This window comes from Marmota marmota, unplaced genomic scaffold, assembly GCF_001458135.2.
Source record: "Marmota marmota marmota unplaced genomic scaffold, marMar, whole genome shotgun sequence".
Classification (NCBI taxonomy): Eukaryota; Metazoa; Chordata; class Mammalia; order Rodentia; family Sciuridae; genus Marmota; species Marmota marmota.
In genome coordinates, this window is record NW_026000109.1 from 992,390 (window position 1) to 1,018,251 (window position 25,862).

The window sequence follows — 25,862 nt, forward strand, 5'->3', positions numbered from 1 at the left end:
ATAGTTTCAGGGGTTTCAGACCATCCAAGGTTTAAGAAAATCCAAGGCAGAAACATCATGGTGGAAGGGTTTAGTGGAGGAAAGCTGCTTACCTCATGGCTACTGGGAAGAACAGAAAGAGAAGGGATGAGGCTGTCTGGGGACAAGATCGACCCTTCCAGGGCATGTCCACAAGTGACCTACTTCTTCCAACTAGACCCCAACCCCTAGTTTTCACTATCTACCAATAATGCCATCACAAAAATTACTTTCTCAATGGATGAATCCACTGAAGAGGTCAGAGCCCTCATGATCCAATCACATCCCCAAATCACTATGTCTGAAATTATTGCATTGGGGTCCAAGCTTTCAACCCTGGAGTTTATGGGGAGCATTTATCTAAACCAAAACCACAGCCAAACACAATACTTAAACAAGTGAGCACGGCTATGTTTCAATAAAACTTTATTTACAAAGACACATAGGCTGAACTTTGCCAAAACTGTCCTTAAGAAGTGAGAAAGAGATCTCTTTATCTTTTCTTCTCTCTTTTTAAATTTTGCAATGGTAGGGATCATACCCAGGGCTTCTGCAAACTAGGCAAATGCTCTACCTCTGAGTTGCACCCTTAGCCCCATATGAAGAGGATTTATGGAGAAATTTGTCTCCAACCCTCCTAAGAATCTCATCTTGGGCTTAGAGAGGAGGCTTCAGGAGGTCCTCTTAGAGACTTTGGCCAGTGTCACCCCAACTTTACAAGGCATGTTGCTCCTAAGACTGGACATTGACTGCATTTTTTATCAATGGCATAACCAGCATCTGCAAGTAATTCCTATGTACCTGAGATAGGTCATGGTGGAGACAGCACTGGCTAGGCTGACTGAAGTTGAGATCAAAAGAACCCCCAGGAGACTAGGACTCCAACAGACAGTTCTGTGTAGTGTTGACTGACCTGAGACAGAAGGGGAAGGGACACCAAAGAAAAAAGTGACTGGCATTCTAATTTCTAAATTTAGACTGTGTTTAACCAGAGCATTTATTATTATTTTAAAAATATTATTGAGTAGAAGTAAAACAGGCCAGACACAGAAAGACAAATACTGCATTCTCTCACTTACCTGTGGAATCTAAAAAATTGAACTTGTAGAAGCAAATACTAGAATGGTGGTTATTAAGGGCACAGGAATTGGGGTGTGCTTGGAAACAGGAAGATGTTGGTCAAAATGTACAAAGTTTATGTTAGAAGACATAAGTTTTAGAGATCTATTATACAGCTTAGTGACTATAATGTTATGTTAGATTCTTGAAAATTGCTTAGATGATAGATTTTAAATGTTCTCACACACACACAAAATTAAGTTTGTAAGGGTTTGGATATATTAATCAGCTTGATTTAATCATTTTAAAATGTATATACATTTCATAATCAATAAATCTATACAATTTTAGTTTGTAAGATTAAAAGTAATAATTAAGATAGAGATAATAAATCATGGAGGTGAAATTTCATGGGGAACAAGGGAAAACCTTCCTTCAGTTAAAAAAAAATTCTAATGAGATTCTGAAGACAAAAACCTGTTGCATTATTTGGTGCTTATTTTCACAAACCTTTTTATAACAAAATTTCAAAGGCACAGTCAACAGGAGAGAGAGACATAAAAAGAACTCCCGTGTTCCCATCATGCAGTAACTGGTAGCTCAGTTCCCTTTGGCAGTCACACTCCCTGTCACCTTTCACCACCCCCACCACCCCATACAGAATTACTTTGAAGCAAATCGTAAATCACATCATTTATTCAAAAATACTGGAGTGTATATCTCTAAAAGAAAAAAAAAGACTTGTAAAAAATGTAAGCATGTTATCATCATCTCACCTAACAAATCAACAATAACCTTACATTCTCAAATATCGAGTCAGTGTTCAAATTTCTGATCGCTTAATAATTTCTTTTAGTATTGGTTTGTGCAGTTCAGGATCCAAAATTTAAGTGTTGCATTTAGTTGGTAAGTTTCCTATAATCTTTAGTCTCCCTCTTTTTTGTTTTTGTTTGTTTTGGTTTTGAATTGATTTTGTTTTCTTTTTGTTGAAGAAATCAAATTTTTTTGAACTGTGAGTTTCTGCTTTCTGGATATGTTGATTGCATATCTGTGCTTGTATTTAACAATATGCTTTCTTTTTTGTGTTTGTTTTAAAAGAGAAGTAAGATCTAGATGGTTGATCAAATTCAGTTTTAATCGTTTGGCAAGAACATCTCATGGGTGATACACTGCTATGGTTCTTCCAGCTCAGAAAAGTCAGATTTTCTCTGTGATGTTCATATCAATCAGGATTAGGACCATCTGATTAATTGGTTATAAAGTTTTTTCTTTAAAATCAGTATTCCATCTAAGGGTTTTGGCAGCCATTGATGATATCCATAATTTTATTAGAAGAAAACTATACGCTGATTCTATCTTGCAGGTTACATTTGTTCAACATATGGGTTATACATATATCTTGCCAGTGCATTGGGATCCCCTGGGTGGGGAACTCAGTAATCTTTTCAGGAGTTCTTTTTGTTCACAGTCTTTGGAGTTTGGGTGCATTTCTCCATTTGTTTATTTGGAGGGAGTTTTATAAACTCAGTAGCTAGTTCCCAGTCTGCTTTGGTAAGATCTGCTGACCTCTGTGGGGATGACCTTTAGAGAAACGGGTGACCCTTCTCCTTGGAAGACCTATAAATGACAAACACAGGATACATTTAAGATCTACTTGGTCAGAATAAATGTTGCTTCTCATCTTGAGAGGTTTTTGATATTTTGGAGAAATGTTTTCCAGATAGTCCAATGTCTTGGAAGCAAAACAATTTTTTTTCTTATTTTGAAAAAATGTCACATTTGAGAAGAAAGTAGATCCTTGTACTCAATCCATGCCTTGGTGGAGTTACTGGGGGAAGCAGTGGGGTTCCATATGGCTGACTTTCTAAGTCTGTCTCTCTTAATTGCCTCCACAGCTCCTTATTATTTTGTCCTTCGTGGTGTTATCCAAACCCAGGGAGGGATTTGCTGCTTCCCACATCTCTCCCTCGTTCCTTCTTCACCATAATCTTTATAGGAATCACCAAATGTTTAATGTGATAGCAAATTAAATATTGTTTGTGTAGGTCTGAAAACGTCAGGGGCTATGTCTAAAAATTTGCCAATTTAAAGTATGGTTCTTGGATCTAAATCAAATTAGGTGGTTTGAGAATGAGACCACCTTCCTGGAGGAAGATTAGGCTCTTAAACAATTTCAATGTCATAGGCAAGTGGGCCTCCAATGGAAAATCCCAGATAAAAAGATACTTTTTCTATGCTCCTACCACTTCTAAGTTGACCCAAGAAAGCGGGTGTGATGGGTATTGTGATTTTTTCATTGATCCCATACTCTATGTATAAACAATTATTTTCAGCTCGTCCTTGCAAACGAAGCAAAAGGTCTTGGACTTTTTTCTCCTTCCATACATCTCCACTTTGCCACACAAAATTAATATCAGGTGTCTTTCCAAAGCATTGATCGATTTTTCCTTTGTGGACAAGTCTGTTCATATTGTTTCCTTTTCCAAGAAAGAAATATGCGATAGGTTGCTTTGTACGATACATGTGCTTATATTGCCCCCTGAAGGAATTTTGCAATGATTGAGCATACTTTTCCATTTGTTTAGAATCCTGATCCAGTTGTTGGTTTTCTGGCCAGAATAAGAGTGAAGCTAGGAAATAAGGTTCTGAATATTGGTAAGTTGGTCCTAGTTGTTGCAAGACATCTCGAAGCTGTTCTTTCAGTTTTTTAATTGACTTCACTAGTTTGGAGGCAGGTTTAATACAAAAGAGAATGATGTTGGCCAAGATGAAGTTTTGCTTTTCCTTTAGGTGCATTTTGACAATACATTGTTCAGAGAGAAAAGTATATTTGTTCACTATATCTTCCATGGTGCTTATAGCATCTTCTTGACTTTTGATAAGATATTCTAGGAGCCCAGAAAACTTGTCTGCTTTTAAAGCTTCTAGGGTTCTTCGATTTCTCTCTACTTGAAGTGGCAAATGGAGTTTTGATCCAACATCTCTGCTATGTGATTCTGCTAAGGGACCAAATATATCTACATACTTCTTGAAAGATAAAGCTACTTTCCTCCGAGTTTTGGCCTCTTCATTTTGCTTAATGTTGTTCCTGGGTTTTAGAAGGACAAAGTAATCATCAAAAAAATCAAAGGACTTCTTCAAAGAAGATTGCAATGTAGTTAGATAAGGAATAAAGTTCTTGAGGACCATTTTAAATTCATTTGTATCACCTGGAATATCACTATTTCCTGATATAAAATTGACCATATATCTTTTAGACAGTTCATTTTTATTGTCAAAAAATGGAATGAGCTGGAGAATCTGGATTGTGTAAAGTCCAACTTCTATCTCTCCTTGATAGCCAGCGATGTTGTAAGTGTCATACCTCCTTTTTGACTTCTGATACAGTCTTTCCTTCACTTCATATTCTCGATCTTCACTTTGCTGTTGAGATTCTCTGAATGCACTGGAGGCATGTACAGCTAATTCCAGAAGACTAGTTAGGTCATCAACTGAAATGTTCCTATTTCTTCCATTATCTTCTATCCACCATCTTATTTTACTTTTGTAGACTTGACCCAGTGTGTCTGAGATATAGGAATTGTCAGGTTCTATCTTTTTGGCTTGTTTTGCCCACTTCAGAGCATTGCTGAAATCCTTCTCTTTAAGGTAGAAATGTCTTGACAAGGCTTGGCACATGAATGCATTTGGGTTGAATCGACTGATACCTTCAAGCAATACAGCTTTAACTGCCTCATTGCCTTCATCTTTATGTAATGCTTCAATGAATGGGGAAAACCAGTTTCCTGTACCTTCAGGTTCGTTTCGCTGTCGTGTGAGCAGCAGGGTTTGCATATCTTGGAGAAATTTGCTTTTTCCTATGGCAGCATCATAGAACATATTTTCTGTGAGCAAATCCAGCATAATTTGACTTTTATCCAAGTTATAGCTTTTGTTCAATTCTTCCAGTGAGAGAATTGCAATCAAAGGGTGAATGATGCGCACTCCACAGTATTTCCCACATTCTTCCACCTCTGTTCTTATCAGAATTGTAGAGAAGGTGCCCATTTTGTCTTCAAGTTTTTCTGTTCCCCAGTAAGCCTTCTTGTTTGAGATTCCTAAGAACTTCTCACATTGTGAGAGTGAAATGGTGGTATCAGGCACATATGAACTCAGAAGAGCCAGAAAAGAAAAGAGCTTTGCTTCCTTGGTACAAATATTCTGCCCTTTCAGAATATTCCTCACCACATTTTCTATGTACTCTTTATTAAAATTGTTTTTCATGATCATGAAGGAATAAAAATCTTCAAAGTTTTTATGCTGCTCTTTGATTTCTTTCAATTTAAGCTCAAAAGCTCTCTGTTCTTTGGGAGACAGTTGTTGTATTAGGGCAATACTGTCTGAGTTCCTTGCACTTTTTTCAGGATTTTGTGATCTCATGCAATTTAGGATGATCACTAGAGGTCTCTCATATCGAATGTGCTTATTAGCTACAGCTGTGTGAATGGAAGCTTGCAGAAGGTAGACATTATCTTGTTCTTCAAAATCATCAACAAGGAGCAATACTGGTAAGTATTCCTGATGGCCTGATGCCCCATAGGTAATTAAATTGGTCACCTGTTCTCCAATTTCAGAAAAATCCACTGTCTTATTTTTCAGCACAGCACATCTGAATTTCTTCCTTAGATCCCACAGAAGATGCATAGCCAAGGTAGTCCCTCCACAGCCTGGATGATGATACAAATGAAGGATTTTGGCACATGTTTGTTTAGAAGAATCTGCCCAGTTTTGAATCATTTCTTCCAGTCTTTCATACTTATCTCTTTTAACAAAAGATGAAAAATAGCTTTCAGAAGAAAAGTAGAAGTTCCACCATGATACTTTGCCACCTCGGTAGAAGTCTTCCTCTTTGGATGCCTTGAATTCTAATAATTTTTTCTGGTCTTTCTCCAAGAGTGTGTCTTCACATTCATTTTCACAGAGAATTTCCAGGGCAGTCATGATTTCTTCTTCTTTCTTCAGAAGGACAGTAGATGAACCAACTGAGGGCAATAATCTCTTTGAGGATCGAGTTACAGATTTTAGTTTCAGAACAGTGCCATTTATTTCTTCAAGATTTAAGGCAGAAATACATTGGTTTGATAATTCATCTTGGTGTTTCGTTAATCTTGCTTCAAGCAGGTCTTTCCATCCCTGGCATATGTGTGAATGTACACAAATACACAGTATACTTTCCATTCCTTTGAGATCTTGGTAGAAAGCACAGAAAGTCTCGATGAGGGGGTCTCTGGGGTCATCCACAGAGGAGAGTAATAGAAACACCACCAAAAACTTCCCTCTTGGCATTATGTCTTCACGTGTGAGGAATGAAATCAGTTTCCTGACTTCAGAAGCTCTTTCCCTTTGCCAGGAAATTGGATCTAAGGGTTTGTATTTTTCACTGTCAAGGTCTGACCTCCCATTGCAGAAAATCCAGCTGGGTTGCTGGTAAAGATTCAGACTAGAAATCTTGTCACTCCACGTGGTCCCTTCTGCAAACAGACTTGGAGTGTGAAGGTTTGCTACTCGGCTTTCTTTGAAAGCTTTGACGACTCCATTCCTTGCTGATTCGGGATCAAACTCTAACACAGCAAACCACTTGATTTCCTTGAGGAAATCCAAGTGTTTTGTTTGCTCTGGGTTACATTTATTTGTTACAAGAATGTACCAGTCATAGAATGAATTGTCCAGCAAATCTTGATTTCCTGTCAACAGTTTAACTAGCTTGGACCCCTCACTTTTGTTTTTATTTGGCTTTTCTTTGCATTTTTCTTCTGCTTCTTTCCTAGACTCTGCCACTTTTTTTAAGTCTAGTTTAAAAGCTTTGAAGTCCGACTTACTTTTTGTGATGTCCTTAGATTTGGGCCCATCTCTCACAAAGACAGAGTATTTTGAACTTTGTTCCCATGCTTTGTTGTTACAGTTTTGCATTTTGATCTGGAAATAGTCCTCTCCACATTCTGCATATTGTGGAATGACATCCACTTCTATAACAAATCTGTCAGATACAGTACTGTTTGGCAGTAAAACTTCCACAAATCTGGGCTCTCGAATGCACTTCTCTGCTTGTTGGACCTGATGTGCTTCAAAATACTGATGTATCATCTTATGGAAGTGTTCAATTAGGGCTTCTTTAGTGACTTTGGTGATTTGCACACCAACAATTTTTCCATGGGGTTTGTCTTCGACTCCCAAATGAATGGTGCCATTGGTACGTGAATTCATACAAGCTGAGGCAAATCGGAAAACCTCGTTGCTAAATTTCATCTTAATATCCTCTTCTGTGGCTGTTTTTGTATTTGTGAAGGCCTTGAACTCACGTGCTGGATCGATGAGATTGCGTGATCCAGTTTCAGGCTGTAGAATGAAATGTAATTTATAACGATATGGATCACTGGATTCATCAAAAGGATATGGGATACATGTTGGTTCTAGGCATGGCTGCTTCTCCTTTAAGTCATCTGTTTCATCTTCCATGAGCTCATCTTTCAGTGACTTGGAGCCTGTAGCCACTGGACTCGTAGTGGCATTGGACACATCTGAATCGTTGTTATTCTTTTGTTTTTGTTCCAAAGTCTCTTTACTTTCCTTTTGCTTCACAGTTTGTTTTGGGGGAATATTTTTACTGCCTTTTTTCCCCTTGGATGTCTGAGTAGGATCTCGAGAGGATGTTTTCAGTAATTCCTTGAAGAGCTCTTCTATTTGGATAGCTGGTCCATGGGTTATGCCCATATCCACAAGATTCGTTTTGTTTAACCACTTCAGGATGGCACCGTTCACATCCTGGGCCATCAAGGTGTCCCTGTGCTTTTGGTCAACCTTATGGCTTTCTAACCATCGGTTTACATCTTCTTTTGTCCAGTCATCTGTATTTTCTGGAAGGTTTAGTTGCTCTGCCATTGTGATACCTATAGTTAGAGAAAGAATAATCATTTATTGTTTTACCAGTAAAACTTTGAAAGAAGTTATTATGGGTCATATACATGTGTTACAGAATTTTAAAAGGTCTTATCACCAATTTATTCCATGTTCTCCCAGGAATGCTACCAAATATGTATGTATGAGCACTTGTCTCCTATGAAGGGCATCAGGCTATCCAAAATTTACTTTACCTTGCTTTTTGCACTAAGTATATGAGAGATGCTGCCAAGTAGTATATGTAGAGATGTTTCATTCTTCTTCATGGTTATTTGCTGTAATGGGCATTTGCTGTGTAATTTAAGAATATTCAATTCTACTATAGAAAATAAAAAGAGGATATATGACAATAAATGTAGATACAAGTTGTTTGTGAAAGGTGATGATAGATGAACTAAATCGAGTTGTCACAGCTAAGAGTCGGTCATAGCTACGAAAGAAGAGAAAGACCAAATAGTCATAAAATATTCATGAGATACATATGAACATTTTTGAGGTATAATTAGGTTACTTGTTGCAACATCATTGTGACCTTTTGTGTTCTCTATTCAGGGAATATAAATAAAATCCACAGTAGCATATTGGGCTATTCATGACCTATAGCTGGTCAGGCATACTTACTCTGAATCTTCCTGAGGAAAGCCACTGTATGACATTGATCCAGGGCCTTTTCTATCCACTGAACCCCTTAGGACAGATCTTAACTCTGAACATATGGAGGAAGCTAAGGTTTCTACCCTTGAGATTGGTACAATAATACTGTCAGACTGTCATAAGTTAAGTATATATAGTATAACATCTACAGTAACCAGTGAAAATGTATACAAAATGATGTACTCAAAGACATTGTAAATGGAAATGTAATTGTACTTAATTTTCAAGTAACCCAGAAGAAGGCAGGAAAATAAGACAAAGGAAAAATAGAACAGAGAAGAACAAATATAAATAAACAAATAAACAAACTCAATTTCTAATGTATCAATATTTACATTAAATAAAAATGACTTAATTATGGAAATTAAAAGACAATTTTGTAACCTGAATTCAAAATATACCCAAGTGTATCCTGCCTATGTGACTTTCAGTGGAAATATAATGATATAGGTGGGGTGAAGGTAAAAAAATAGAAAAAGTATGTCAGTCAAAAATTTGGGGGTGGGAGCATGGGGGATTGAATCCATGGACAATTTACCACTGAGCTTTATCCCTAGCCCTTATAAAACATTTTTATTTTGAGACAAGTTCTCTTTAAATTGCTGAGCCTCAGCTTCCTGAGTTGTTGGAACTACAAGTGTACACCACCATATCAGGCTCATACAAATATTAATAAACACAGAAGTAGCTACATGAATGTTGGATAAAATAGTCTTCCAAGTATAGAAATTTGCTAGAGACAGGAATATTATATACTGATAAAAGAGTCAGTCTAACTAGATTTCATAGCAGTCTTAAAGTATAAGCATCAGATAAAAAAGTTGCAAATGTGTGAGTCAAGTACCGATCAAATTTTTCAGTTTTCAACCAATCCACAATTACAGTCAAATATTTCAATACCTTTGTCTTAACCACTGATACAACAGTTAAACAGAATAGTGATGATATAGACAAACTCAACAATATCATTAATTAACAGGTTCTATATCATACTTGTAGCATACTGCAACAAGAACAATAATATTCCATTCTTTTCAAGTGCCAAGATAGACCATATCCTAAATGATGAAACAAACTTCAATAAATTATTAAAAAATTGAAGCCAAAATTTAACCCTTATCTCTCTTCATGCACAAAATTCAACTCAAACTATATCAAGGACTTAGGCATTAGACCAGAGACCCTGTGCCAACTAGATGAAAATGTAGGCCCAACTTTCCATCATGTCAGCTCAGGAACTGCCTTCCTCAACAAGACTCCTAAAGAACAAGAAGTAAAATCAAGAATTAACAAATGGGGGCTGGGGATGTGGCTCAAGCGGTAGCGTGCTTGCCTGGTTCGATCCTTAGCACCACATACAAACAAAGATGTTGTGTCCGCCGAAAACTAAAAAATAAATATTAAAACAATTCTCTCTCTCTCTCTCTCTCTCTCTCTCTCTCTCTCTCTCTCTTAAAAAAAGAATTAACAAATGGAATGGTGTCAAGCTAAAAAGCGTCTTCAGAGGAAAAAAAAAAACAATCAAGAATGTGAACAGAAAGCCTGTAGAATGGGAGAATCATTACCACCTTTAACTCAGAGCATTTATCTCCAGAATATACAAAGAACTAAAAAAAAAAAAAAAACCTAACACCAAAAAACCCAAAAAACTCAATTGATAAATGGGCAATGGAACCGAACAGACATTCAAAGAAGAAATACTAATAGTTAGCAAATATATGAAAAAATGTTCAATATATCTAGCAATTAGAGAGATGCAAATTAAAACTACACTGAGATTTCATCTCACTCTAGTCAGAATGGCAATTATCAAGAATACAATTAACAATAAATGTCATTGAGGATGTGGGGAAAAGTTTACACTCCTACATTGCCAGTGGGAGTGTAAATTGGTGCAACCACTCTGGAGAGCAGGATGAAGATTCCTTAAAAAAACTAGGAATGGAACCACCATTTGATATAGTTATACCACTGCTTAGTATATATCCAAAGGACTTAAAATCAGCATACTACAGTGATGCAGCCATATCAATGTTTATAGCAGGTCAATTCACAAAAACTAAACTATGGAACCAGCCTAGGTGCCTTCAACAGATGAGTGGATAAAGAAAATGTGGTATATATACACAGTGAAATATTACTCCACCATAAAGAAGAATGAAATTATGGCATTTATCAATAAATGGATGGAACTGTAGACTATCAACAATGTTAAGTGAAATAAGCCAATCCCAATAAATCAAATGTTGAATGTTCTCTCTAATATATGGATGCTAACACACAACAAGGGGGGAAGGGAAGAATAGAAGTTCATTGGATTAGACAAAGGGGAATGAAGGGAGGGGAGTGGGGGACAGAAATATGAAAGACAATTGAATGAATCTGACATAACTCTCCTATGTATACAGAGGAATATGTCACAGTGAAATTCCACATCACATAAATCCATGAGACTGGAATTCTAAATAGAATAAGATATACCACATGGTTGTATAAATATGTCAAAATACAAGATACTATCAGATATAACTAAAAAAAATGAAAAAAATTGAAACCACACAGAATGTTTGTTAACCACAAGAAATTGTAATAGAAATTGATAACAGAAAAGAGGAATCTCACAAAACATGCTCTTCTAAATCATTCATGGGCCAAAGAGGAAGTCTCAAGTAAAATAAAGAAATATATTGCAATGCGTAAAAATGAAAGTATAACACTTCATTTTAAATTCCAAGCATTTAAAGATTTAACACTGATTCTACACAATCTCCTTCAGAAAACTAAAAAAGAGGAATATCTACCAATTTATTTATGAAACTAGTATTATGCTATTAGAAAGAACAACAAAGACAGCATAAAACATACAACCACAAATCCATATCCTCCATGAATATACAAAAGAACTATTAACATAATAATAGCAAGTAGAACTTAGCAATATAAGAGAATCATAACCTAATTATCTTATGAGATAGGGTTTATTCCAGGGATGCAAGATGGTTGACTATTCAGAAGTCAGTAAGTGAAATCTGCCATAATGACAGGATATCAAAGAAAAATCACATAATCACATCAAAGGATGTGAAAAGAACTTTTTGACAAAATTCAAAACATGCATTATAGTTAAAACTCTTAGAAAAACAGGAACAGAGTAGAGTCTGATAAAGAGTATCTACAAAAAAATCTACAGCTCACACAACTAATGGTGAAACCCAATGCTTTTTCCATTAGAATGGGAGCAAGGAAAGATGCCTAACTCTACTCATACTTCCTTGACAGATTGCTGGAAGTTCTGGCCAGTGCAATAAAGCAAGAAAAGAAGAGGAAAAACAGAGTATGCAAAGGAAGAAATAAAACTGTACTTATTTTCAAATGACTTGATTAGCTACATGGAAAATGACAAATAATTCATAGGATACAATTGCGTTCTTCAATATTTCAGAGCACAAGATAAAAATAAAAATGTCTTTCTATAAGTGAGCAATGAACATATGAAAAAAATATTAAAAATCAATTCCTTTAGGAATCAATAAAAATAAAACCAAAACAAAACAAACAAAAAATCCTGATATACTTCATATATATATATATATATATATATATATATATATATATATATGTAAACATATATGTATAAGTCTAGCAAAACATATAGTTGACTTTTATGCTCAAAAGTACAAAACACTGAAAGAAATCAGGGATCTAAATAAATGGGGACACATACTGTGTTCACGTGGGAATTTTACATAGTATGTATGTTAATTTTCTACAGATATTAAACAGGTTTAACATAATGTGTATCAAAATTCCAGTATGATTCTTTATAGATAAATAAAATTCTTGTAAAATTTGTATGGAGAGGCAAAGGAAGAATACTAGTTTCAAAAATTTTAATAATAATAAAGTGAGAGAAATTGTTTTTTAAAGACATTTTATAACTACAATAATCAAAGCTGCATGGTATTGGTAGAGAGATAGATATACCACTGGAATAGAATAGGATTCCAGAAGTAAACCCACACAAATATGCCCCATTGATATTTGACAAAGACGCAAAAATAATTCAATGAAGATTGGATGGTTGTTTCAACAAATGATGCTGGAGTAATTGGACATCCATATGCAAAAATTAAATAATCCCAACCTGATCTCATACCTTATGCCAAAATTGACTTGGAATGGACTTCCATGTAAAATATAAAATTAAGAAACTTTTAGTAAATACATAGGAGAAAATCTTCATGATCTAGGGCTAGGCAAAAGTTGTACCCCAGGTGAATGATAGTGATCTCAAATGAAAAGTTTACTACAGGGACACAGCCACATCAATGTTTATAGCAGTACAATTCACAATAGCTAAGCTGTGGAACTAACCTAGATGCCCTTCAGTAGATGAATGGATAAAAAAATGTGGCATATATATACACAATGGAATATTACTCAGAAAAAAAAAGAGAATAAAATCATGGTGTTTGCAGGTAAATGGATAGAGTTAGAGGAGATAATGCTAAGTGAAGTTAGCCAATTCCAAAAAAAAACAAATGCTGAATGTCTTCTCTGATACAAGGAGGCTGATTCATAGTGGAGTAGGGAGGTGGGGCATGGGAGGAATAGACAACTCTAGATGGGGCAGAGGGGTGGGAGGGGAAGGGAGGGGCATGGGTTAGAAATGATGGTGGAATGTGACAGACATCATTATCCAAAGTACATGTATGAAGACACGAATTGGTGTGGATATACTTTGTATAAAACCAGAGATTTGAAAAATTTGTGCTCTATATGTGTAATATGAATTGTAATGCATTCTGCTGTCATATATAAATTTAAAAACATTAAAAAGACTTATTTAGGAAAAATTATGTTCAAAATTGAGTAAGATTTCTATTTTAATGAAATATCTCGGGGCTGGGGATGTGGCTTAAGCGGTATCACGCTCGCCTGGCATGCATGGGGCGCTGGGTTCGATCCTCAGCACCACATAAAAAATAAAATAAAGATGTTGTGTCCACTGAAAACTGAAAAATAAATATTAAAAAGTTCTCTCTCTCTCTCTCTAAAAAAAAGAAAGAAATTCACTATCTCTAAAACATATATCAGCACATCAAAATCCATTTTTTTCAGAAATGTCATTAGCACTGGTTTCATTTTTCAATGAGTTCACATTTTTTATAAATTTAAAATTGTCCCACGAAGTGCATAAATTTATATATTTATCTATTGATTAAAGATTTACTGAATCATTCAAAACTGTCAAACAGCATCATTCTGTAAATTTGGAATTAAATAAGCCCTTACTATTCAACAGTTTGTAGTATAATTTCATGAAGGCTATAATAGGAATTGTGTTGCAAAAACTCCTCCAGTAATTGTCTGAGGCTCTAGATGTCAGGATATCAAGACTGCATGGATTTAACCCATTCTACGCAAATGAAGAGCTTAGTAGATAATTTTATGGTAGTAACATGAAAACATTCAGCCCTTCATCCTAAAAATGGCAGAGAAGTGGCTGAGTCATGTTGTCTCTCAAATGGTTCATAAGGTCTTCCACTTTTGCATATTAGCAAGCTAAGTCACTCCACTTTTTGCTTATTCACTAAGCCCTTTTTCTCAGCAGTATGAAAGCTCCTCTTAAATAGAATGCACTTTATATTACCATTTACTCCTAATTATATACATCTTTCCTTAGCACGTCTAAGGACCTCTTGTCTCCCACGTTGTAAACTAATTTTTTTGCCTTAATTTGTAAAACCCTATGAATAAGGTATACTTTATTTACGTGTTACCAATTGCATAATCTTTGTTCTTTTTAAAATATAACTTCAGAGCTTTATTAAATGAGGAATCAAAAAATAGAAATTAAAAACTTGCAATGTCATACATTAGAGAGGAAAAATATATAGAACCTAGCAGCAATGAAACTGCTGCACATCAAAACTTATAAAAAGCAGTGTCAACAATATTTATACAAATAGTTATAGCCTTAAGTGCTTTTATAAAAATAGAAAAATGATTGACAGTGAACTAAATGCCAATTTAGTAAACTCAAAGAACAATAAAACAAATATGAGGCAGGAAGAAGGAGGAAGAAAACAAAGGGCAAAAATCTAAAAAATGGAAACCATAGTTCCAACAGAGAGATGGAAAGAAGATCAAAAGTCATCAACAAAGAGTAATAAAGTTGACACACCTGTGGAAGGATTAAACAACAAATAAAAGAGAGATGTCACAAATAGGCAATAAGAGGTGCTGTAAAAATTAAAGCAGTTAGGGAATATTGCAACCAACTGTACATGAGTAAAATTGAAGACTGAGGTTAACAGACAAATTCATCCAAAAATGTAACTTACCAAAACTGACTGGAGAAGGAATGGAAGGAGACCACTTTCCTGTGAGATCACCAAGGCTGCCGATGCTCTCACTGCAACAACAAGAAAGGAGGTGAGGAAAGCTACATGACTTGCCTTTGAAATGATCACGGAGATAACATATTAGATGACAAAGGCCGGATGGACTAAAATTCAGAAAGGAAAGAAGCCTAGGTAAGCTTTGGGGCATTTTCTGATTCTGAGCTGGACTTGAGGAGAAGTCATGACCCTCCAGGAGGAAGGGAAACCAGTGTGGCTTTTGACAGTCACAATGTGGATGTGATGGATTGGAACCTAGATATGCTCCAAAATGTTTAACTATCACCAACATGCAAAATCAAACTTCAGGGAGATGACCCTACGCACCCACCAGAATGGCTACAATGAAAGGCTGACATGCTGGTGAAGAGGTGGGGTCAATGGAGCTCTCAGACATTGCCAGTAGAAACGTAAATTGGAGAAACCGACAGTTTTTGTAAAGTTAATTATGTCTATGACTCAGCAATCCTAATGAAAAATTACTGATACAAGCAAAAACAGAGATGAATCTCACAACTGTAACCCTAAACGAATAGATCCAGTACAACATAAAATATATTGTTGGATTCCATCTATATGAAGTTCAAGAATAGGCAAATTTAATCTACAGCAGAAATCAGAATGACTTGGTGTGGTGATTATTTTCTGAGAAGCACAAGGATCTTGATCTGTGTATAGTCACACACAGTGGTACAGAACAGAAGACACAGAGACAAATCCCCATAAATAACATTATCTCATACTAGGCCAAACTGCCCAAAACACACATTAGAGAAAAGATACCTTCTTCAACAAACGGTGCTTGGAAAACTGGAAATCCATATGTAGCAAAATGAAATTAAACCCCTATATCTCATCCTGCACCAAACTCAACTCAAAGTGGATCAAGGACTTAGGCATTAGACCTAAGACTCTGCACCTAATAGAGGAAAAAGTAGGCCCAAATCTACATCATGTCTGTTTAGGAATAGCCTTCCTTAATAAGCCTCCTAAAGCATAAGTAGTAAAATCAAGAATCAACAAATGGGATGAAATTAAACTAAAAAGCTTCTTCAGAGTAAAGCAAACAATGGTGAATATGAACAGAGCGCCTACAGATTGGGAGAAAAATTTTTGCCACCTGCACTTCAGAGCATTAATTACCAGAATATACAAAGTAAAAAAACTTAATACCAAAACAACAACACCAACAAAAACAAAGACAAAAAACAAAAACAAAAAACCCATCAATAAAATGGGCTAAGGAACTGAACAGACACTTCAAAGAAGAAATACAAATAGTCAGCAAATATATGAAAAACTGTTCAACATCTCTAGCAATTAGAGAAATGCAAATTAAAACTACACTGAGATTTCATCTCACTCCAGTCAGAATGGCAATTATCAAGAATACAATTAACAATAAATGTTATTGAGGATGTGGGGAAGGGTATACTCATACATTGCTGGTGGGACTGCAAATTGGGGCAACCACTCCGGAGAGCAGGATGGAGAGTCCTCAAAAACAAAAACAAAAAACTAGGAATGGAACCATCATTTGACATAGTTGTACCACTGCTTGGTATATATCCAAAGGATTTAAAGTTAGCACACTATAGTGATACATATGTGGCTACATCAATGTTTATAGCAGGTGAATTCACAAGAGCTAAGCTATGGAACCAGCCTAGGTGCCCTTCAACAGATGAATGGATAAAGAAAATGAGGTATATATACACAATGAAAGAACAGTACTTGTCGTGGTCTAACAGCTGGCCCCACCTTCCTTTAGCAATCCTCATATCTAAGCAAAACCTCATATGCTCATATGTCCTTCTGCTGAGCCCTATTACTCCACCCTGTGAAAGTATAGTTCATATCTGTCGCAATAACACTACTGTGACTCATACAGCAGCGGCACCCTGATTGTTTGACTCCTGGGTGTTCTTAGATTTCTGAGCCTCATATCCAGGGTTCTCATGCCCCATGCCTTGCCCCTTTCATCCTGGACATTTTTCCTGGGCTCTTTCTGACTTCCTCTCTCAATGTTTAAAACACACTCGGCCTTTCCCCACTAGCTGATACAGCATAAACCAGACTGAGACTAAGAAGGGAATTAGATGGATGGTTTCATTTATGCTTGAGCTGCATCCCATATACGTGTAAAAACATAAAGTCAGGGTCTCATACAAGAGTTGGGAAACATAGAACTGGACCTGAACATTTGGCTGAGAAAAAGGAGTGACTTTTCACTATTCTCTACCTATTGTGGATGTTTCTATCGTAACTGAACAGGTTAACTTTTCATACTGCTTCCCCTAAAGCCTCTGTCAGTGTCTTGTTGTTTTGGTATTAAGTTTTGTTTTTTACTTTGTGTATTCTGGTAATTAATGCTCTGAAGTGCAGTGCCTTTCAATAAACCACTTAAAAATATTGAAGATGACACTTTTGGAGCATATTCATGAGAGGAATGAGTTCTCGTGTATGCCACTGTTCACAGATTTTTTTTTACCATAAATTAAAATTTCTTTTAAATTATTATTTTATTTTGATACTGGGGATTAAACCCAGAGGTACTTAACCACTGAGCCATATCCCCAGACCTTTTGATTTTTTTTTTTTAATTTTGAGACAGGGTCTCAACAAGTTGCTTAGGACTTCGATAAGTTGCTGAGGTTTGCCTTGAACTTGGGATCTTCCTGCCTCAGGCTCCTAATTCGCTGAGATTACAGGCATGCACCACCATGCCTGGAAATTCTATGTACTTTAAAAAGTCACCTGAAAAGCTGCTTTTGAGCATCCTAGCCACCAGTAAGAAACAGGAAACACAATTTGTTTGATGGTTGAACCCACCATGTAGGTTATGAACTGTTAACCGTGAGATTTGTTAGCTTTACTTAAAAATTATTAAAAATGCAATCCTCTTATACTCTCACAATACTTTATTCATTGCTTCCAGGGGAAATCAGACATAAACTATGATTCTACCAGAAACATAAAGCTGCCCAAATTGCAAGGACTTCCTGTAGTAGTCTGTCTGTCATTGATAGACCTTGTCTGACACTAATTTCTAAGAAACTACCAGGAAATTCTGTTTTTTAAGCTGCCTATTCCTTAAGACAGTGGAAAGTATCTTTAAGTAATGTAAACTTTAAAATTTTCATTTTCTGTTCTTTCTGAAAATGCTATTATGCATTGGGAATTTCATTCAAAAAAGTCCCTCTAGTTTTCAATTATATCGTTTATGGAATGTTATGACTCATATAAGCAGACTCCTGTCAAGAACAAGCGGTCTGGAAGCTGTAGGCTTAGAATATTACCATATTTAGTTTTGGTGCTTTTCATTTTTCTAAATGCAAAGTGAAATTCTCCCTATTCAACAGATTGCTGCATAGATGTCAGTAATATTAATAAGAGATATTGTACTTACCCTGATTGTCAAATTTCTTCTGTACAAAGGAGCAGAAAATCATCTGTTTTAGTGCAGAAACCATCTGATATCCAGTTTTCTTCCTCCTCGGATGTTAGAAGAGAGTATTTTCTTCATTCCAGTTTCTGTGAAAGCTTATATAGCCTCCTGTCTCAATGCTAGCAGCAACTGACTGAGAAACAATAGGGTGTGTGCGATTCCGGAGGTTGGGGAAGGAAGAAACTTGGCTTGATTTCAGTTTCGTTTCTCAGATCTGAGAGCAGACTTTTCCCTCTGACATGCTTTTCTTGCCACTCACGACTTTACCACCTTCTGGTACGTTTGGTTGAAACCCAAAGACTTAACATCTTTGGATTTTGAAGGCTCTCAAGAGTTTTGAAGGCTGCATAGAGTCCTGTTACATTGCTCATAAATGGACAGATATTGTCCTAATTGATCCCTTGAGAATACCAGTTTTCTTTCTCTCTTTCATTACACTTAATTATTGTCTTCATTTATTTTCTGTTGAATGACTAAACACTGCAATGGAAATAATTTACAGTTTTATAGGCGGGGAAGTCCAAGGTTGAGAGACTACCTCTAGTAAGTCTTCTTGCTTGTGGTAACTCTCTACAGAGTCCTAAAGTGGCACAGGGACCACAGGACCAGATAGAGCAAGCTTTGCTTATTTGGATATCTCTTTCTTTTTTCACTAACCCACTAAGGAAATCATGAGACCCCTGCCCTCAAGACCTCATCTAATTCTAATTACCTCCCAAAGGCTCCACACCCAAATACCACTAACTTGAGGCCCGGAGGGGAACAATTTTCAAATGTTCTCACCACAAAAAAATGGTAAATATTTGAGATGATAGATGTGTTAACAAGCTTGAAGTTTGGAGGGTACAAGCACCCAGGCTATGTCAGTTACATCTCAGTGAAGCTTACATTTTTTTATAGTATGCACATGTTTTTTGGTTAGTAAAAGGCACTTTTATAATTAATATTGGAAATCTTTATACTAAATAAATCATCCAAAGAACATTGCTACAAAAGAGTTTATAAAATATGTGCATATTTGAAAAATGTAAAGTGACATCATTAATTCCCTTAAAGTATCATGTGGAGAATTTAAGAGACTTCTCATTGAAGAAGCTTAGTCTGAGGAAAAAAACCAAAAATGTAGACCCTGTCAGAGGCACCTGGCCTGGCCCTCATGGCTAGGCTGTGATGTTTTTTATTTAACATTAACAATTTCAAGAGAAGGCCACCATATTACTTTGATGATTAAGACAAACACATGATCAATATGTAAATACATGTTAATGTAAACAAAAACATAAATATCACCAAATTATAAATGTGACCAAAGATCTCCAAGTCCTAGCTAATATGAGTAACTTTTGCTTCCTTCACCAATCATAGCTAAGTCTCACTCTCCTAGAAGGGGGTTACTGCCCCTATTTCCTTATTGCATCCATTTCAAAGCAAAGCTCTGACCCTTGACCCCTCTTCCCAAATCATCTAATACAAACCATAAGCTATGAGGAGATAGCAATCCCACCAGTCCCTCCTAACCCCTTTTACTGAAAGCACCCCCCCAACTCCTATGCTTTCTCTCTATAAATATGAGTCAATAAATACAAATTTGTTTAATTACAGATATGTTTCTAATGGTCTTTGATTAAGGGTATTGACACTTTAAATGCAGATTTTGCTTAGTTTTTTAACATTGCAAATTGACAATTTGTAATTATATAAATTTATGGGGTACAAAGCAATGTGATAAATTAAATTATGCTAAACTTAATAAGCCAGGCACAAAAAGACAAATACTGCATGTTCTCAGAATTGAAAAGACAATTGAGCTGGTAGAAACAGTGAGTAGAATGGTTGTTTCAGAGGCTGGGGTAGGAGGAAGGGGATGATGATGGTCAAAGGACACAAGATCTCACAGAAGAATATGTTCATAGAGATCTTTTGCATAGTGTGATGAATACAATTAATAAAGTACTGTACATTTCAAAAATATTGAGAGTAAATTTCAAATGTTCTCGTCATAAAGATGGTATTTGAGGTGATATGTTAACTAACTTGATTCAGTCATTCTACATAGTATTCACAAATCTGTGAATTGTAGTCCCAAGCCCTGTGGAGCTCTATGTGAGGATTTCACTGTCCTATTAGGGAGGACTATGTGTCCGTCTCTGTTTTCCTACCATGTAAAGGAATGGGTTGCAGGGATTGCTCTGAGCTCCCCTATAAATGCTACAGGACTCCAGGTTAGTCCTACAGAGCAAACCAGGGCTGCAGAACCAAATGTTACAATGCTGATCGATCTTCTCTAAGGTCAGTGTCATGGGCAGGTCAAAACTGCCTAAGTGAGAACAACCAAAATAACTGGTATTTTAACAATTAGCTGGAAGCAGGAACATTTGTTGTGTGTGCTCAATTTGCCGGTGGTTTCCACACCCCACAGTTGATTTACACTGGTTTTAGATGAGTTTTAAACAGTGATTGGGTACTTACCACATACCAGGGATTATTCTAAGTGCTTTATATTAACTTACTTACTCTTTCCAACAAACCCCTGAGGTAGATACTATTGTTATTTCTATTTTACAGGTAAAGAAACTTAAGCACAGAGAGGCTAAAGAATGTGACTAAAGTTAGCACAGCTAGTTCATAGCAGACACTTGAATCTAGACATCAGGCCAATGGTCATAAGCCCTGAACTTCAGAAAGGAAAAACGGTGGCTGTGAAGGAGAGCCTACCTTGACCATTAGACTCATCATCTACCCGCAGGATTTATTCCAGCAAGGGAACCCTGGGCCTGAGCTCTGAAACTCAGGTTCCACTATCCATTAGACCTGTGTGATGCTTAATTTAAACTGTTGACTCAACTGTGCCATAGGATGCCCAGATATTGTGTCAAATATCCTGGGTGTTTCTGTGAGGGTATTTTTGGATGAATTTAACATTTAAATTGACAGACTGAGTAAAGCAGGCTTCCCTCCATTATATGAGTGGGCCTCATCTAATCAATTGAAGGCCTGAATAAGAGGAAGCCCCTCTTGCCCGACAGCCTTTGGGATGGGCATACTATACAATGGGCTCCATATGATACAATTCCAACTATGTGATCCTCAGGGGAAAAAGAAAAACTATACAAAGTTAAAAGATGAGTACTTGCCAAGGTTTAGAGGAAAGGGAAAAAAAATGAGTACATGGGGCACAGAGGAATTTTAGTGCAGTGAAATATTCTGAATGATACTATAATGGTGGATTCATGTCATTATAAGTTTGTTCAAACTCATAACATGCAACACTAAGAGTGAACCCAAATATAAACTATGGACTCGGGGCAGTACTGATGCATCAATGTTGGTTCACCAATTGTAAGATAGGAGCTACTCTGCAGAAGATGTTGACAAGGTAGGAGGTTATGCATTAGGTGAGGGGGCAGGAAGTATGTGGGAAATTTCTGTATCTTCCATTCAGTTTTGTTACCAATCTAAAACAGCTTTCAAAAAAACCTCTAATTTTAAAAAGGTATGATTTTTATTTGCTCTCAAGAGCGAATTTTGATCCTGTTGTTTGTGTTGAAGTCCCAGCTAAGAAGGTGTGGTCTAGACTTGCAGATATGTCTACTTGAGATTCTCATTTCCTTTTCTACCCTGTTGGCTCATTCTGCTATTGCATGTGCATTTCCGGGGCCAGCTGTTTCCTGAAACACTTCTCTAAGGTATGAAAACCAACTCTCCCTCGCCACCAAGAGCACATTGCTGTCTAGCACCTCCCTCTCCCTGCTGGCCTTGATCTCAGCCTGGTCACCCCCCCCACTGCCATCCTTCTCCTGATGCAGGGAAGCCTCCCAGACTAATCCTGTTTTATGTGTGAGGGGGATTTTCTGCTAAAGATTGGGGCAAAGGGTGGGTATCTCCTTTTCAGGACTTCTTTTAAGCTCTTTGATGGATTATGGTGAGGTTTTTATTTTTGTTTTTAAATTATTTTAAAAACTCACCGGAGATTCCTTCTCTCTCTTTTTTTGAGAAATTTTTTGGGTGCTGGAATCGAACCCAGGGCCTTGTGCATTAGAGGCAAGCACTCTACCAAATGAGCTATATCCTCAGTACCCCCACGCTTTTTTTGAGAATTAAAAAATTATTTTTATGTATATAAAACTCAACATTTAACTTGGGTTAGTGGAGAGTTCTTCAGGCTGCACTTTCCAGTGTGGTGTGAGGACCCCTTTCTTAAAAAGGAAGTTATCCAGAGTCAAGCTCCTTGGGTACTATCTGCTCTGGTTTGAATGTGGTTTGCCCTCCAGAGGTTGATGTGTGGGAAAGTTGTTTCCCGCTGTGTGGTGTTAGGAGGTGGAACCTTTAAGAAATGGGACCTCATGGGAACTCCTTTGGTTATTGGAGGTGCTGCCCTCAGAAGGAATTAGGGTGGTTATGATGGGACCCTTACTTAGTCCTTATGAGAACAAGTCATTATAAAAAGCCTCTGCCTGCTCTCTGGCTTCCTGTCTCACCATATGATATCTCCTTCTTGCCATGCACTCTTGGTGCCATCTGCCTCAAGGCCCTCACTAGAGCAGAGCTGATGCCAGCACCAGCACCATGACCTCGAACCTACAAAACTCTGAGCTAATTAAACCTTTTTTTTTTTAAGTAGCCAGTCTCAGGAATTTGTTATAGTAACAGAAAACAGACTTATACACCACCACCTGATCTATGTTTCTAACTCATTTGAGATCTTTGGTGTTTTTTTTTTAATTTTCTCATAAAATATTATAAAGTGACAAGCCCAGTTGTTTGTTTGTTTGTTTTCATGACTTAGACTTTGTAAAAAGTCTCATAGTTTTTTTTCCCCTTTCCTTGTTTTTATATAAAATTTCTCTTGGGAATAAAATCACCAAAAATTTTGTATCTGGTAAGTTTCTCTTCCTCCCAGATGAAGTAATAATTGACATATGACAATACCAAGAAGTCTCTTAGTTGTGAGACAAGGTTTTTTCAAAAGTTCTGGGCCTACTTCTCTTTTTCTAATTGATTCAGAGTTATTAAGACTGTTATTCTCTCTCTCTCTCTCTCTCTTTTGTTATTATTCTTGTTTATTTAAAAGAAGGTGCCCTTTTTGATATATTTTTCTAATTAAAAAAGTAACATGCATTCAATTTAAAAATTAAGAACATCTAGGAAACAAAAAACAAAAAGGAAAGATGGCTGGAACCCATTTCTCCCAATTGTTTATTAACATTTTTAATATATAACCTGCCGCAGTCTGGCTGGGCACAATCAGGAGCCACTTGTCAAAAGAAACTAACTTTATTTTTAGAACCACACACGCCAAACAAAACAGCCTCTCAGGAAAAACCCTCAGAGCCTCAACTGCCACCACCGGCTTTCCACAAGCCTCTCTCTCCCCCCACAAGCTTCTCCCCCCCTCCCACAATCCTCCTGCTCTTGAGGCCGATTGGCTGGGTCACGTGGGCGGAGCCAAAAAAGTCCCCCAATGAGCAGCTCTGTGGTCTGAAAGGGCAGGGAAACAGCCCAATGAGCATCACCGCAGAGGAGCCAATCAGCTAGATGTTGCTGGGGCCGCTGTGAGCCAATCATCAGCCGGCAGCTGGTTGCTGGCAGCTGGAAGTTTGCTGGGGCCCCTTTGGCTGTGGCTCTCAACAATAACCCCCAGTCTTTTATGGAAATGTAAATATTTGCACAATGGTGGAAGCATGAGGGACTGCTATGGTTTGGATAAGTGTCCTCCAAAGTCTCGTGTGTTTAAACTTGGTCTCCAGCTTGGCACTATTGGAGACAAAAGAAACTTTAAGAGGTGGGGCATAGCAGGAGGTCTTTAGGTCATGGGAGAGTTCTCTGAAGGGGATTGTAGGGAGCTGGTCACCTCCCCTCATTCTCTTTCACTTCCCAGGCATGGACATTCTGCCACTTATAGGAGCTTATGTGATCCTGTTATGATGTGCTGCCTCATCACTGGCCTAAAAGATATGGGACCAACTGATAATGGGCAGAGGCTTCTAAAACTGAGAGCCAAAAAACCCCACATTTTTTCTTTGTAAGTGGACTATTTCAAGTACTTTGTTAAAATGAGAGAAAGATAATTAATATAGCATCTAAGTTTTTATTTTGTCATTTAGCAAAATATAGATTATATTTTATCACATCATTAAACATACTTTTGATAGCATAGTTTAAAACACCACATATTTGGGAAATTTCAAAGGTAAAAAAATAGCGTAATGAACCCTTTTGTATCCAACACCCAGTTTCAGAGTTGTTAAAATTCCACTATTCTCTCTTTTCCTTATTCTGATAACCTTATTTTAGCTATACCTCTGAAAGTAAAATGGGAGTACATATATATTAAAGGTAAAGTGTTGACAAAATATTTGACAAATCTGTAGAAGTAGATGCATGGTGAAACTTTGTGTCAGGCCGCTGCACAAGTCAACATGAGATCAGGAGTTCACTTGGCTAGTGGAAGAGTAAAGAAATAATGATACTGATCACCTCAGTATCAAGAGCCTAAGGCTGCCAGTCATGTACAAATTTTCTCTACATATCTGAGAGTAACTGCTGTTTGGGTTTAATTGATAGCCATAATAACTGACCAGATGTTAGAATTTTCTAGTGTGTGCTTACCACCTTAGGAGTGGTCAGATGTGGCACTTGTAAATGAATGTATATAGTTTACACTATCTGCAATGAATATCATTTGAAGCTCTCAAGAGAAGGCAGCAAAAATTAATCTGCTTTGTACATATCCAGTGAGCACTTAGATGTTTAAAACATCTTGTTGGAAGAACAAGGCAAAGTGACATATCAGGGTCACATATGGATATTGTGTCCTTCGAGAAAGACCTTGCTCCTTCACACATAGTTGATATCTTTTAAATAATAGCAGAACCCTTGGATCTTGCCTATTAACTCTCTATTATTCATTTTTCTTTCTGTATGGGCCTATACATGGTTCATCATGACACGATTTGAATGCCACTTAGCACTTTCTAAGACTGTAAGAGTAAGTTGGATATTCCTATGATGATTTATAGCCAATAGACATCTTCAATCTTTGTACACACAAGGTCCTTGAAGAGCTGACTCCCTCCAGGAATTGGCTTGGATTGTATGAGTTGCAGATACAACACTGCCAAATGTTCACCTGACAGGTCTAACTTTGTTTGACACAGGGACTAGGCATGTTTGGACAAAAAAGGTCTCTATTCCACAGAAAGTTTAAAAAAAAATTGGTTAGACTTGGAGCATTCATGAGTATGCTTTATTTATTCAAGTGTTATTCAGCTTTAAGCAGAAACCTTTGACCTCTCTTAATTTTTTTTTCCTTCTTGCTACATGTCTCTTTAAGAGTCTGTGAC

At 36.9% G+C, this 25,862-nt stretch overlaps 1 protein-coding gene across 1 annotated transcript; it reads right to left on the bottom strand.

The window, feature by feature from the left end:
- Positions 1-1,758: 1,758 nt before the first annotated feature.
- Positions 1,759-18,685, bottom strand: Samd9 (sterile alpha motif domain containing 9). The gene is made up of 3 exons (XM_015506723.2): positions 18,481-18,685; positions 15,015-15,085; positions 1,759-8,003 (listed from the first exon to the last, which is right to left on the bottom strand). Exon 3 carries the CDS (start codon positions 7,993-7,995, stop codon positions 3,241-3,243), a length of 4,755 nt encoding a protein of 1,584 aa, XP_015362209.1. The 5' UTR covers positions 7,996-8,003; positions 15,015-15,085; positions 18,481-18,685; the 3' UTR covers positions 1,759-3,240.
- Positions 18,686-25,862: the final 7,177 nt, after the last annotated feature.